This window comes from Carcharodon carcharias, chromosome 23, assembly GCF_017639515.1.
Source record: "Carcharodon carcharias isolate sCarCar2 chromosome 23, sCarCar2.pri, whole genome shotgun sequence".
Taxonomy (NCBI): Eukaryota; Metazoa; Chordata; class Chondrichthyes; order Lamniformes; family Lamnidae; genus Carcharodon; species Carcharodon carcharias.
In genome coordinates this window covers 5,916,391-5,928,689 of record NC_054489.1, presented here as the reverse complement: position 1 = coordinate 5,928,689, position 12,299 = coordinate 5,916,391, and the positions used below count along the sequence as shown (strand labels likewise).

Here is a 12,299-nt window from a genome sequence, read left to right as displayed (position 1 = left end):
TGGTAGTCAAAGATGAACATGCATAAATGGCGGACAGGAAAAGACCAGAGTCACGTTCACACTCATACCTGGAGCCCAATGGAAAGAAATTTCCAACCTCACCCCCTAACACCCACCACCCCCTTTCACCACATCCCCAACCTCCCCACCAGCCATCGGCACATAATATCCTGTGAGAGGCAAAAAACATGGGAAAAAACAGGGTCAGTAATGGGAAAATGTTTCGAGAAAATTCCTCTCCAACTCCGAGGCAATTAAAACCGGCCTGGAAATTGCACGGACTATGTATATGTAAACCATCAATCCTTCAACATGATGCAATCTGTGCTCTGATTAAGAACCACTTCAGCTCCCTCTCAAAGGCATTCAGAGAGAAGGATGCGCAACAACCTTGCAAACACCAGTCCTACGGCTGGAGTCTTGAGTAGCTATTGGAATTCGCCAACATTACAACTGACAGTCATTTGAGCTCAGTATCTCGTGCACAGCTGTATTCATAGTGGTACTTAAACAAGCTACATTACATGCATCTTTTGATCTCTGTGGTAGTGGAGAAAGCTGAATTGCGTGTCATTTACATGGCAATGATGTCCATTCAATATAAGAATATTTAATATTTATCAAATGCAAGTCTTTCTTTCTGAGCCTCTGACCCCATTTCCTCTCCATCACTAAAACTGCTGAAAAGCAAAATACTGCAGATGCTGAAAATCTGAAATAAAAACAAAAGATGCTGGAAAAACTATTAGAGTGGAAACATTAACTCTGTTTCTCTCTCCACAGATGCTGCCAGACCTGCTGAGTTCTTCCAGCTCTTTCTGTTTTGAGACTGAAACTGCCTCTTTCCATCTCTGTAATATCCCCCATCTCCAGCAATGTTCCCTCAAATTTCTGTGCTTGTTGCATTGTGCAGTCCATTTTCGATTGCCCGGGTTACACATGCATGCATCTTAAAGGGACCATGTTTGTGCACAGCCTGCTTATCCCCTGCGCAGTAAGTTCCTAATTGCTGCATGGACGTAGGCCTGTGCAGCTTAGAGAGAACATTGATCTCCATCTGCTGTTGAAGCCTTCATGTTATGTCCAGTCTTGACTCTATTCCAATGCTCTTCTGAACATCCTCCCATCATTCACCATTGGCGAATGAGCTCATCCAAAACTCTGCTGCCTGCTTTCTAACTTGCACCAAGTCCTGCTTGCCCCTCGTTCCCTGTGCTCGCTGGTCTGCATTGGTTCCTGGTCCAGCAATGTATCAAATTTAAAATGTTCATCCTAAGTTCAAGTCCCTACATGGTCTTTCCTGCCCCCACCCTCATCTCTCTGACCTCCACCACCAACATTACAAACCTTGGATGTCTCTCTGCTCCTCCAATTCTGGACTCTTGAAAATCTCCCTCTCACTTAACCCCTTTGTTGGGGGTCGTGTGTTCAGTCAGCTGGTCTCTAAACTCTGCAATTCCCTCCGTACACTCTCTGCTTCTCTACCAATTTTTCCTTCTTCAAGACTCCCTTTGACACATATCTCCTTATGTGACTGTGTTAAATTCTGTCTGATAACGCTCCTGTGAAGCACACGTTTTATTACATTAAAGGCGCTAGATAAATACAAATTGTCCTTTCAAGCAAAATAACAACAGATTTCTAATGCAATGGGTTTTCGACACAATAATTATATCCTTGTGTCTGGCGTGCAAAAAAAATGCGCAACATATATTTTTCACAAAGGCCGTGTCGCTTTAAAGCGGATAATTTCGGTAGCTGCGTCTGAAGTGGTTGGATCTGCCAATTCCGGTTTTATTAATTAGCAACGTGCATTTTGCATTGAATCCTTTGCAGACGCACCTGAAACACACAAGGGGACACATTTAGTCAATTTCACTTTGTTTTTTTAAATTCTAGTATATATAACACAGCTTGCTTACAAAGTTTATGTAAAACCGTTCCAGTTTTTAACACCCTAACAAGATCTATCCTGCTTACTTCACTTTCCACTACCTAGAAACAAAATTAACTACCGCGTTGTAACCATCCCGGACGCACGGTCCCTAAACTATGGCTATCCCCGAGGAGATCAGGAGATTGTTGGAAGGTAACGTTCTAATCTGAAATTGCAATTCATTTGTTAAATTCTGGTCCTTTATTCGGATCAGGACAAAGCAATTTTCCTTGTATTCCCCCCCAAACTAAGACAGTTTGCACCTTGTACGTATTGATAGAATTGCTCGTTAAATACTTTTTGGGAGGGGGGAGTGGTCTACTTTGTGACTGAAGAGACGAATGTTTTTCTTTTTCTTGGAGGGGAGAGGGAGGCGGTTAACATGCCCAGCTTTCCACTTCCCTTCCGGAAGCGTAGTGACTATTTTTTTGCGTTTTAATGTTTGGTTGAAAATTATCTCTTTTTATAATGGTTCCAACAAGGTCACTATTCAATGCTGGCAGTTTACCAATTTATTTAAGTGTTCTTGTTGGGAGGGGGGGGCTCATTTGGATTGGTTCATTTTACATGGTCTCTCAGGGGCATAATGAAAACTCTTGCCTGTGGGTGGTTGTTGGTTTTTTTGCTGGGGGGCGGAGAGTTTCCAAAATGGAGTCAGATCAATAAAGAAATTCTACAATAACTTGCACTTAAAGTACTGCCTTTTGTGAGATTTTACACTGTGTTACCAGGGGGAATTTGACACTGAGCTACATGAGGATGCTGGGAAAGGTGGCCCAAAGCTTGGTCAGAGATGTAGGTTTTAAGGATGTTAGAGAGATGGTGAGGTTTAGAGAAGGGGATTGCAAAGCTTAGGACCCAGGTGGCTGAAGGTGTAGTTACCAATGCTGGGGTGATTAAAATTGGGATGTGAAAGAGGTCAGAATTAAGCAAGTGATCTTGGAGTGCAGTTGCAGAAATAGATGGGGTGAGGTTGTAGAAGGTTTAGAAAGCAAAGATGAGAAGTTTAACAACTCTTGGGTACATAGGGGACTACAAGCCAGTCAGTCTAACCTCAATGGTGGGGTAACTATTGGAAGCAATTTTGAGGGACAGAATTAATCTACGCTTGGGGAGGCAGGGATTAATCAAGGACAGTCAGCATGGTTTTGTTAAGGGGAGGTCATGTCTGACCAATGTGATTGAATTTTTTGAAGAGGTGCCCAGGTGTGTAGATGAGGGCAATGCATTTGATGTAGTCTACTTGGATTTCAGCAAGGCTTTTGATAGGGTCATACATGGGAGATTAATAACAAAGTGAAGAGTCCATGGGATCCAAGGCAAATTGGATCTAGAATTGGCTGAGTGGCAGGAAGCAGAGGGTGATCATTGTTTTTGTGACTGGATGCCTGTGTCCAGTGGGGTTCCACAGGGATCGGTGTTGGGTCCCTTGCTGTTTTGTGGTGTGTGTTTATATAAACGATTTGGACTTGAATGTAGGAGGGTTGATCAGTAAGTTTGCGGATGACACGAAAATTGGTGGGGTGGTAAATAGTGAGGAGGATAGCCTTAGATTACAGGAGGGAATAGACGGGATGGTCAGACGGACTGATCAGTGGCAAATGGAACTTAATCCAGATAAGTGTGAAGATGATGCACTTGGGCAGGACAAACAAGGCACAGGAATACACGATGAATGGTAGGACCCTGGGAAGCACTGAGGATCAGAGGGATCTTGATGTACATGTCCACTGGTCCTTTAAGGTAGTGGGACAGGTAGATAAGGTGGTTAAGAAGGCATATGGGATACTTGCCTTTATTAGCTGAGGCATAGAATATAAGAAGTTATGCTGGAACTGTATAAAATGCTGGTAGGCCACAGCCAGAGTATTGCGTGCAATTCTGGAATCTGCATTATAGAAAGGATATGATTGTGCTGGAGAGAGTGCAGAGGAGATTTACCAGGATGTTGACTGAGCTGGAGTGTTTTAGTTATGAGGAGAGATTTTCCCTGGAGCAGAGGAAATTTGAGGGGGACATGATTGAGGTGTATAAAGTTTGAGGGGTATACTTAGGGTAAACAGGAAGGAACTTTTTCCCTTGGTGGAGGGATCAATAACTAGGGGGCATAGATAAGGGGTAAGGGGCAGGAGGTTTAGAGGGGATGTGAGGAAGAATTTTTTTTCACCCAGAGGGTAGTGGGAATCTGGAACTCACTGCTTGAAAGGGTGGTAGAGGCAGGAACCCTCATAACATTTAAGAAGTATTTGGATGTGCACTTGTGATGCCATGACATACAGGGCTATGGGCCTAGTGCTGGAAAATTGGATTAGAATAGTTACGTATTTGTTTGACTGGCACAGACTCAATGGGCCAAAGGGCCCTTTTCTGTGCTGTGGACTCTGACGCTATAGTGTGATAACCATACAGTGGAGTCTTAGTGATGGATTTGACCAGTGGCTAATTGATCCTAAAGTGGTGAGTCATTTCCTGCTGAGGGTTCCCTTGTAAAAGTTGGATTTGAAGAATCTTGCATTTAATTACTGACACTAACATTACCTTCTTAAACTGGTGCAAACTGGCAGATGAATTTGAAGATTTTTAAAAAAAAATTTGAATAGAAAGATGCAGCATGAAAGGAGGCCATTTGGCCCACTACCTGTTGCTAACTCTTTGACAGCTATTCAGTTAACCGTCCTTCCTGCAAAGCCCTGTAGACATTTCCTTTTCCGGTATTTATCTAATCTTTTAAATCTGCCTTGATCACCCTCTTCAGCCAGTGTTCCCAGATCAGAACTGTTTTTTAAAATCTAAAAATAATTGATGGGGATTGGCTGTCTTATCACTGTGTAGATGTTCTATTGGTTCTGGCTCTGTTTGGAGCCCTTGACTAGCTTGGGGGTGAGGTGGAGGGGATTGATATGGCATAGTCCTAATATTGTCCCTGGATATGTGAAGTCAAAAGACTTGAACATGCTGTGGGCAGTATTGCAAGAATTCTGTTCTACACTATTGTAATTGGCTTTTGATGCAATGGGTTTATATATTCTAGCTTGGTTTACTTTTGGGTATTGACATTTATATTTTTTCCAAAGTTGGGAAAGGGATTGTCCACAGGATTTCAATATTTGGAGGGTTTCCCTACACGGCTGTCTGAATCATTTCCCTTGTGGGCTATTGAATCAGACCAATCACCAGACATCCTGTCCTAAAAATGAAAACAATGTTGAAAATATACAGCAGATACTTGTACTGAAAGATGCTCTAATCTGAGCAAACTGATCAGAATTCATCTGAAACATCAGCTATATGTCCATTATATTTTAAAAAATCATGCCAATAGTATGCTTTTTGCGTTTAAGGTGATACACAATTCATTATTCTGCTACATGGTGAGAGTTTATACATGCTTTTTTGCTCTTGCGGGAAAAATCATGCTGATGCTGGAGTACGTAGAAACAGGATTCAACCCCTCAAGCCTGTACTGCCCTTAGGGTTAGAACCTGGTCAATCTGTATCATAACTCCATTTACTTGCCTCTGTTCTGTAACCTTTACACTTATTAGTCATTTTGACAATTTCAATTGACTGTAGCTCCTCAGCTTTTTGAGGGAGTGTTCCAGATTTCCAATGTTTTGCATGAAGAAGCGCATCCTGACATCACCAGACTAGCTATAAAGGTCATGTCCTCTTGTTCTGGACTCTTCTAGTAGAAGAATAGTTCTGTTTCTGTCTCTCTTTTTCTCTCTCTCTCTCTCTCTCTCTCTATCCTGTTTCTCTATCTATCCTATCAAGTTGTTTAATCATTTCTAGCACCTCAATTTAAATTACCCTTGATGTTCTGTGCTCAGCAAAATTAACCTATTCTTTGCACCCCGTCCTTAACCCTTTTGGTCCCATATCTGTTCTGTACTTTTTAAGATCAATATCCCCTTCCTGAAGTGCAGTGTGCAGACCCTTCAGATAGGGTCTAACCAGAGCAATGGTGACATATTTTTGACCCTGTTCCTTTTGAGATGAAAGCTAACACTCCACAATTAATTTTAATGGTGGCTATTAGTTTTTGTTCAATTGCTGTTTGCAGATTGGCAGATGCTTGAAAATTACTAGCTTCAAGATTGTGGTTGGGGTGGATATATGCTTTGGTGTTTTATGATTGAGGGTGTCATGTGACACTTCTCTCAAAGATGCGAGAGACACAAAGGTTCCAGGAGATTGGGAATTCCAATGGGTGTTGAAATTTAAAATTAGCATAAATAAAAACACACACTGCTGGAAAACCTCAGCAGGGAAGAGTCATATGGACTTGATGTTAACTCTGTTTCTCTCTCCACAGATGCTGTCAGACTTGAGGTTTTCTGTTAATTCAAATTTCCAGCATCTGCAGTATTTTGATTTAAAATAAGTATGTTGCTTAATAGCACTGGGAACAAATCATTTTCACTTTCATTGTTTGGGCAGCAAGCTGGTGAAGAGGATGGTCTGATTTGGAAATGAAAATCAGTGTGATTCTCATTGGCACAAATGCATCCTGTGAATTGTAGTCCAAGTGTCACATGATGCGTTCAGGCTATTATTTGGCATTCACCTCTGCACTGAGACAGAATGCAAGGCTCAAGCTTTGGGCAAGACCTCTTAATTTTCCCAAAGAATCCATTTGCATTTGGAGAACCTTTTGCAACCTAATGATGTCCCAAAGTGTACACTTAGTGTAGCCACTGTTGGAATGTAGGAAATATGGCAGCTAACTTGTGGACAGCAAGTTCCCACAAATGGCAGTCAAGTTCCCACAAATGGCAGTCAAGTTCCCACAAATGGCAGTCAAGTGCACATCAAGTATCACCATGTTTTAATACTGAAATTGCTTTATAATAATTTATTACTGCCTCATGAGTTGTGTGACGCTTGCGAAGAAAAAACAATTGATTTTACTGAGCCCTGATCATTGGCAGGTATGTACTTCCTGTTGATTTTGTGATGGGTTGTTTTCATACATTAATGGGGTTTCATTGAACAGTTACAAATTTCTGTGGCTGAAAATTGAGCCAGTAGTGAATGTCACGGAAATATGTTTTCAGTGACTAGGTTGATTTTGTTGGGCGGGGAGAGTAAACTGCATATACTCTGAATCTTGAAATGTTTGTGGTAATTCAGGGATGATGCTTTTTTGACAGGAAACTTCACCAGTATATTTTTGAAGTGTTAGTGGTGTTCTGTTTCTTGATCTCTGCAGAGTGAAAGACATTTGCAGCTTGCTGTAACAGCTGCCTGTGCAGTTGGCTATGCTCTGCTTGCTGACTGCACAACAAGACGCTCAGTGAGCTGAGAGAGCAGAACACTGGTAATTTCAAACATATCACTGATCAAATCTTTCTGACTTTGTGTAAGTTTTTTTGATTTGGTCTCTTGTTTCTTGCTCTCCTACTTTCATTATGACTGACCAATTTTAACCCTCATCTGTTTTACACACTCACGTTAATGTGCTCACATACTCTCTCTTTCTTCACCTTTTTTTTTCATGGAGTTATATGTTTTCCCCAAACGTTTATCCCTCAAACAATCCAAAGCAGATGACCTAGTGATTTATTCCCTGTTTGTGGAGCTGGCTATGTTGTTGTCAGCACTGAACAGCCAATGAAGAAATTGTGGTGTTGTGAAAGATGCTATAGATATGTAAGTTTATTGTCCTTACCACTGTGCCTAAATGTAGAGGGAGTGAAGGGTATAGCTATCCTGGTGTCATGCTTTTGTTCTGGCTCTTGACATGAAGCTATTTCCAATCACAATGTAGTGACCAGCGCTGCATTTATTCTTCTATTATCAGAGCTGTAATTAATTAGATTTTACAGTGGGATAACCCTGGTAATCCAAGTAGCTTCGAGCAGCAACGTCCAAGCTGAGCAGGTGTCACCTTTTTTTATTTGGAAAGTTTGAGGTTTTTTTTAAATGCAAAGAAAGTTTATTGTGAAGACAACTTTCGTTTCTACAGGACCTTTCACATCCTTGGGACATTCCAAAGTGTTTTACAACCAATTAACTAGAGTAGTCATGTTTTAGAAAACTCAGCAGCCAATTTGTGCATGGCAAGGTTCCACGAACAGTAATTGCCAGAATCTATTTGGCTGAGTGATAAATATTGGCCAGGAGAATTCCTCTGCTCTTGAATAGTGTCATGGGATCTCTTATTTCCATCTGAGAGTAAGAACTTTGGTTTAACATCCCCCTCTGAGCATGGCAACACCAGTGTAGCACTGCCTTCATATTGCACTGTCAGCGTAGATTTTGTGCTCAGTCTCGATGAGGATTGAACACAACTTCTGACTTTGAACTTTTGTATTCTATCTCAAAACGTTATCTCATTCTGTTTCTATCATCCAATAAAATGAAAAGAGTTGGATGTGGGTATGCTGGCTAGGCCAGCAATATTGCCCATCTCTAATTGGCCATCAGAAGGTGGTGGTGAACTGCCTTCTTGAACTGCTGCAGCGCATATGGTGTAGGTACACCCATAGTGCTGTTAGGGAGGGAGTTCCAAGATTTTGACCTAGTGACAATGAAGGAATGGCAATATATTTCCAAGTCAGGATAGTGTGTGGCTTGGAGGAGAATTTCTAGGTGGTGGTGTTCCCAGGTATCTGCTGCCCTTGTCCTTCTAGATGGTAGAAGTCATGGGCTTGGAAGGTGCTATCTAAGGAGCCTTTGTTGAGTTTCCGCAGTGCATCTTGTAGATGGCACACACTGCTGCCACTGTTTTAGTGGTGGAAAGAGTGAATGGCACCTCTTCCAGAAACAGTCAAGTGGGCTGCTTTGGCCTGGATAGAGTGGAGCTGCTTGAGGGTTGTGGGAGCTGCACTCATCCAGGCAAGTGGAGAGTATTCAATCATACTTCTGACTTGTGCCTTGTAGATGGTGGACAGGCTTTGTGGAGTCAGGAGGTGAGAATCTCTGCAGGATTCCTAGCCTCTGACCTGCTCTTGTAGCCACAGTATTTATATGGCTAGTCCAGTTCAACTTGTGGTTAATGGTAACACCAGAATGTTGATAGTGGGGGAATTAGGCGATGGTAATGCCATTGAATGTCAGGGGGTGATGGTTAGATTCTCTCCTGTTGGAGGTGGTCATTGCCTGGCACTTGTGTGGCATGAATGTTACTTGCCACTTGTCAGTCCAAGCCTGGATATTGCCCAGGTCTTGTTGCATATGGATGTGGACTACTTCAGTTTCTGAGGAGTCGTGAATGGTGCTGAACATTGCACAATATTCAGTGAACATCCCCACTTCTGATGTTATGATGGAAGGAAGGTCATTGAAGCAGCTGAAGATAGTTGGGTGGAGGAGACAATGCTAGACTTTCCTTCTTGCACTCTTCCCAATGAATTTGATTTAATTAACCAAGAATAACATTCCACAAGAAGGATTGCACAGTCTCAGTGCACGGTTTGACCTGATCAATTTCTATTATGGAAAGTGGCTCTAATGTAAAGGCATTTCACTTCTGAGTGAAACTTCTGGATGCTTATTAACCACTCCTTAGACATGAGGCAAAGTAACAGTTTCAGCTGTACTTAACCGCATGAAATGTTAGCTTCAATTTATTCCAGTCACATTTTTCCTTATCTCTGATGAAAGCCCTTTCAGAGGGGGACACTCCAGATAATATATGAAGTGCAGGAGCCCCTAAATTAGTGCAAATAAGGATTTTCATTTATATAGTACTCTTCATGATCATCGGAGTCTGGAAGTGCTTTTACAACCAATGAAATACTTGGAAGTATAGTCAATTTTCCAACCTCGGTCACCTTCTAGCAACATACTAGTCATCGCACTGGCAAAATTGAGGTGTTGGTCTGCCTCCAGTTACTTAACTCCCTTGTCCCATACTTTCAAGCACTGACCCAGCTAAAAATCTCTTCCTGATACTAAGCTGTTAGCCCCCAGCTATGAGGCAAATGCCACAGATGGGTTCTTACAATCTTCTCAGCAGGCTTTGTACTGCTGGCCTAACCAAAACTCTCTTGGGTGGAATCATCACAATTTCAAACTGTCTGCCTTTCAAAATACATTCCTTGCCTGCTTTATCCCATCAATCTGATCACCAGACCTAGGTTTGAAACAAGGCAACAGGCCAGCATCTAAACCACTCTGCTGGTCTCCTGTGTTTTTTAACATAACTCTGAAACTTGGCAATCTTGCAGCTTAATTTACAAAAATACTGTGCCTGGATAAATATTTGTTTGTGCAAATTTCAACTAAAAATAAAATTGATTTGCAAATCTTTATACTGGAATAATTTAGTCATTCTTCCACAACTTGGTCCAAAAAATACATTGAGTTAAAAACACTTTTAAAAAAAATTTTGTATACATTGGGAGATTTTTTTTCTCAAGTGGATTGACTGTGCTTAGTGAAGTGAACATTAAGTACTTGGCAAATGGACCAGGATATAAATGTTTAAATGTGTTTGGGTCAGAACTCTTTCCTGCTTAAGTGAATAGCCAGGGATCTGAGCCACCTGGAATTGTGCAGTAGAAGTCACTGGGAAAGGACTTGGGCTCATTGGGATTCTGCACAATAGTGAATGGAAAGGGTTTAGGCCAGTTGGGATTCTTTACAAGGGGAGTGAAGGAGAGCTAAAACAGTCATACCATGTGTTTGAGTTTTTTACACTGCCATCTGAAGTGGGCTGGCAATTGCTCAGTTGGCTACTTTGATCCACCACTTTAGAGAAAACCCACCCCTTTTAGGGTAATTAAGGATGTGTGATAAATGCTCGCCATGCCAGTGACACCCACATCCTGAGAATGTCATGATTGCTGCTCCATGGCTTGGGTTAATCCAACTTGAAAATGTAGCATCTATGCATTTATGTTCTTCCATCAGTTGCAGCTGTCCTGTTATAAACATTTTTATCCACATCTGTCATCTGAATGTGTTAAATTTGTTTCTGGCTTGTTTAATTGTTCATTTGAAATAACTTCTTTATTCTCAACATCAATAATATATATTATGTGCACCCAAGACAGTGACTTAAAGGACTGATCTGTCCAGGCCTGCACTCCTGCTGAAAGGCAATTCATTGAACTGTTCCCATGACCACTTTATTAATTTAATAGATTATTTAGTAAACTAGTTGTCCTTCTTTCTGAAGTTGCTATTTTCTGTAGTTGATTTGACTGACACTGGCTGCCCTCTGGTGCCAATGCGTGCACGGCCACTTAGTGTAGTGGGGTAATTGGCCATATAGCAGAGGAGATTTGATAGACGTATTCAAAATAATTGTTTTAGTGGACTGAATAAGGAGAAATGTACTCTCTCCAGTAGAAAAAAAGGTCAGTACCCCTCAAACAACATCACCGCTAAAACAATAGTCTGGTCATGTGGGAGCTTGCTGTGTACAAGTTGGCTGCTGCTTTTCTTGCATTACAACAGTGACTACACTTGAGTGAACTTCATTGGCTGTTAAGTGCTTTGAGACATTGTCAAAGGCACGCACTATATATATTTTGATTAAATCAACAATTTGCTATCTTAAACTGGCACATGTTAAGCGACTACCACAAACTCTTGAATTTTTCTTTTCTCCCTCTGGCCAGACTCTGAATATTTTATAGGTGAAGTTCTACATGGTGAAAAGCTTAGCAAAAAGGCAAAGGAGAAAAGAGAAGCACTCATAGAAGGCTTCCATCTGGTGAAACACAAGTAAGTGGAATGCTTCATGGTAAACTGACTTGTCACTCTATGTAAGTAGCTTGCGGCCTAAGATTGATAACTATGGGTGGGGTTGTTATGACCCAAAATCCCCCTTTTGTTTTGCAGCAGCAGAAACCACAAATATGCCAGTTGCCATTTGGTGGAAAATGGGGTGGGGAGGGTTCCCTTTAACTGTGAATATACAACAGCTGATGAATCTGTGGTGCTGCCTCTCATTCTTGCCTGCTCTCTGCTGAATTAATAGAACTTGAAGCACAGAATTTACAGCACAAAACAGGCCATTTGGCCCAACTAATCTATGCTGTCGTTTTAAGCCTCATGTGAGCCCTTTCCACTCTATATTTACATTTTTTTTCGTTGTACTCTACAACTCGCCTCAAATGTGGCAATGCTATTTGGTTTACTATGTAAGTTCTACATTTGAGTAAAGGAGTTTCTCCTGAATTCTCCATTGGGATTTACTTGTGACTATCTTATATTTGTGATTGCTCAGTGCTGGATTTCCCCACAGTGGAAACATCTTGATCAATATTGTGATTTCCCTATTAAACCCCTGCATGAATTTAAAGACTTTGTGGGTCACCCTCAGTTTTTTTCTTCCTAGAGAATTGGTTCTGTACTCTGGTTTTTGTCTCTTGACAGAGGTCAAGTTGCTCTAAAGCACAGTGAGCAA

General features: G+C 41.5%; 1 protein-coding gene across 2 annotated transcripts in view; it reads left to right on the top strand.

Annotated features, from left to right (window-relative positions):
- The first annotated feature begins 1,814 nt into the window (after positions 1 to 1,814).
- LOC121269082 (src kinase-associated phosphoprotein 1-like) overlaps positions 1,815 to 12,299 on the top strand; it is a 369,549-nt gene continuing 359,064 nt past the window's right edge. For both annotated transcript variants that reach the window (XM_041173528.1, XM_041173527.1), the window contains exons 1-2: positions 1,815 to 2,089; positions 11,509 to 11,614. In XM_041173528.1, coding sequence (XP_041029462.1) covers positions 2,053 to 2,089; positions 11,509 to 11,614 — 143 coding nt within the window. In that variant the 5' untranslated portion in view covers positions 1,815 to 2,052. The remainder of the gene's footprint in view (positions 2,090 to 11,508; positions 11,615 to 12,299) is intronic.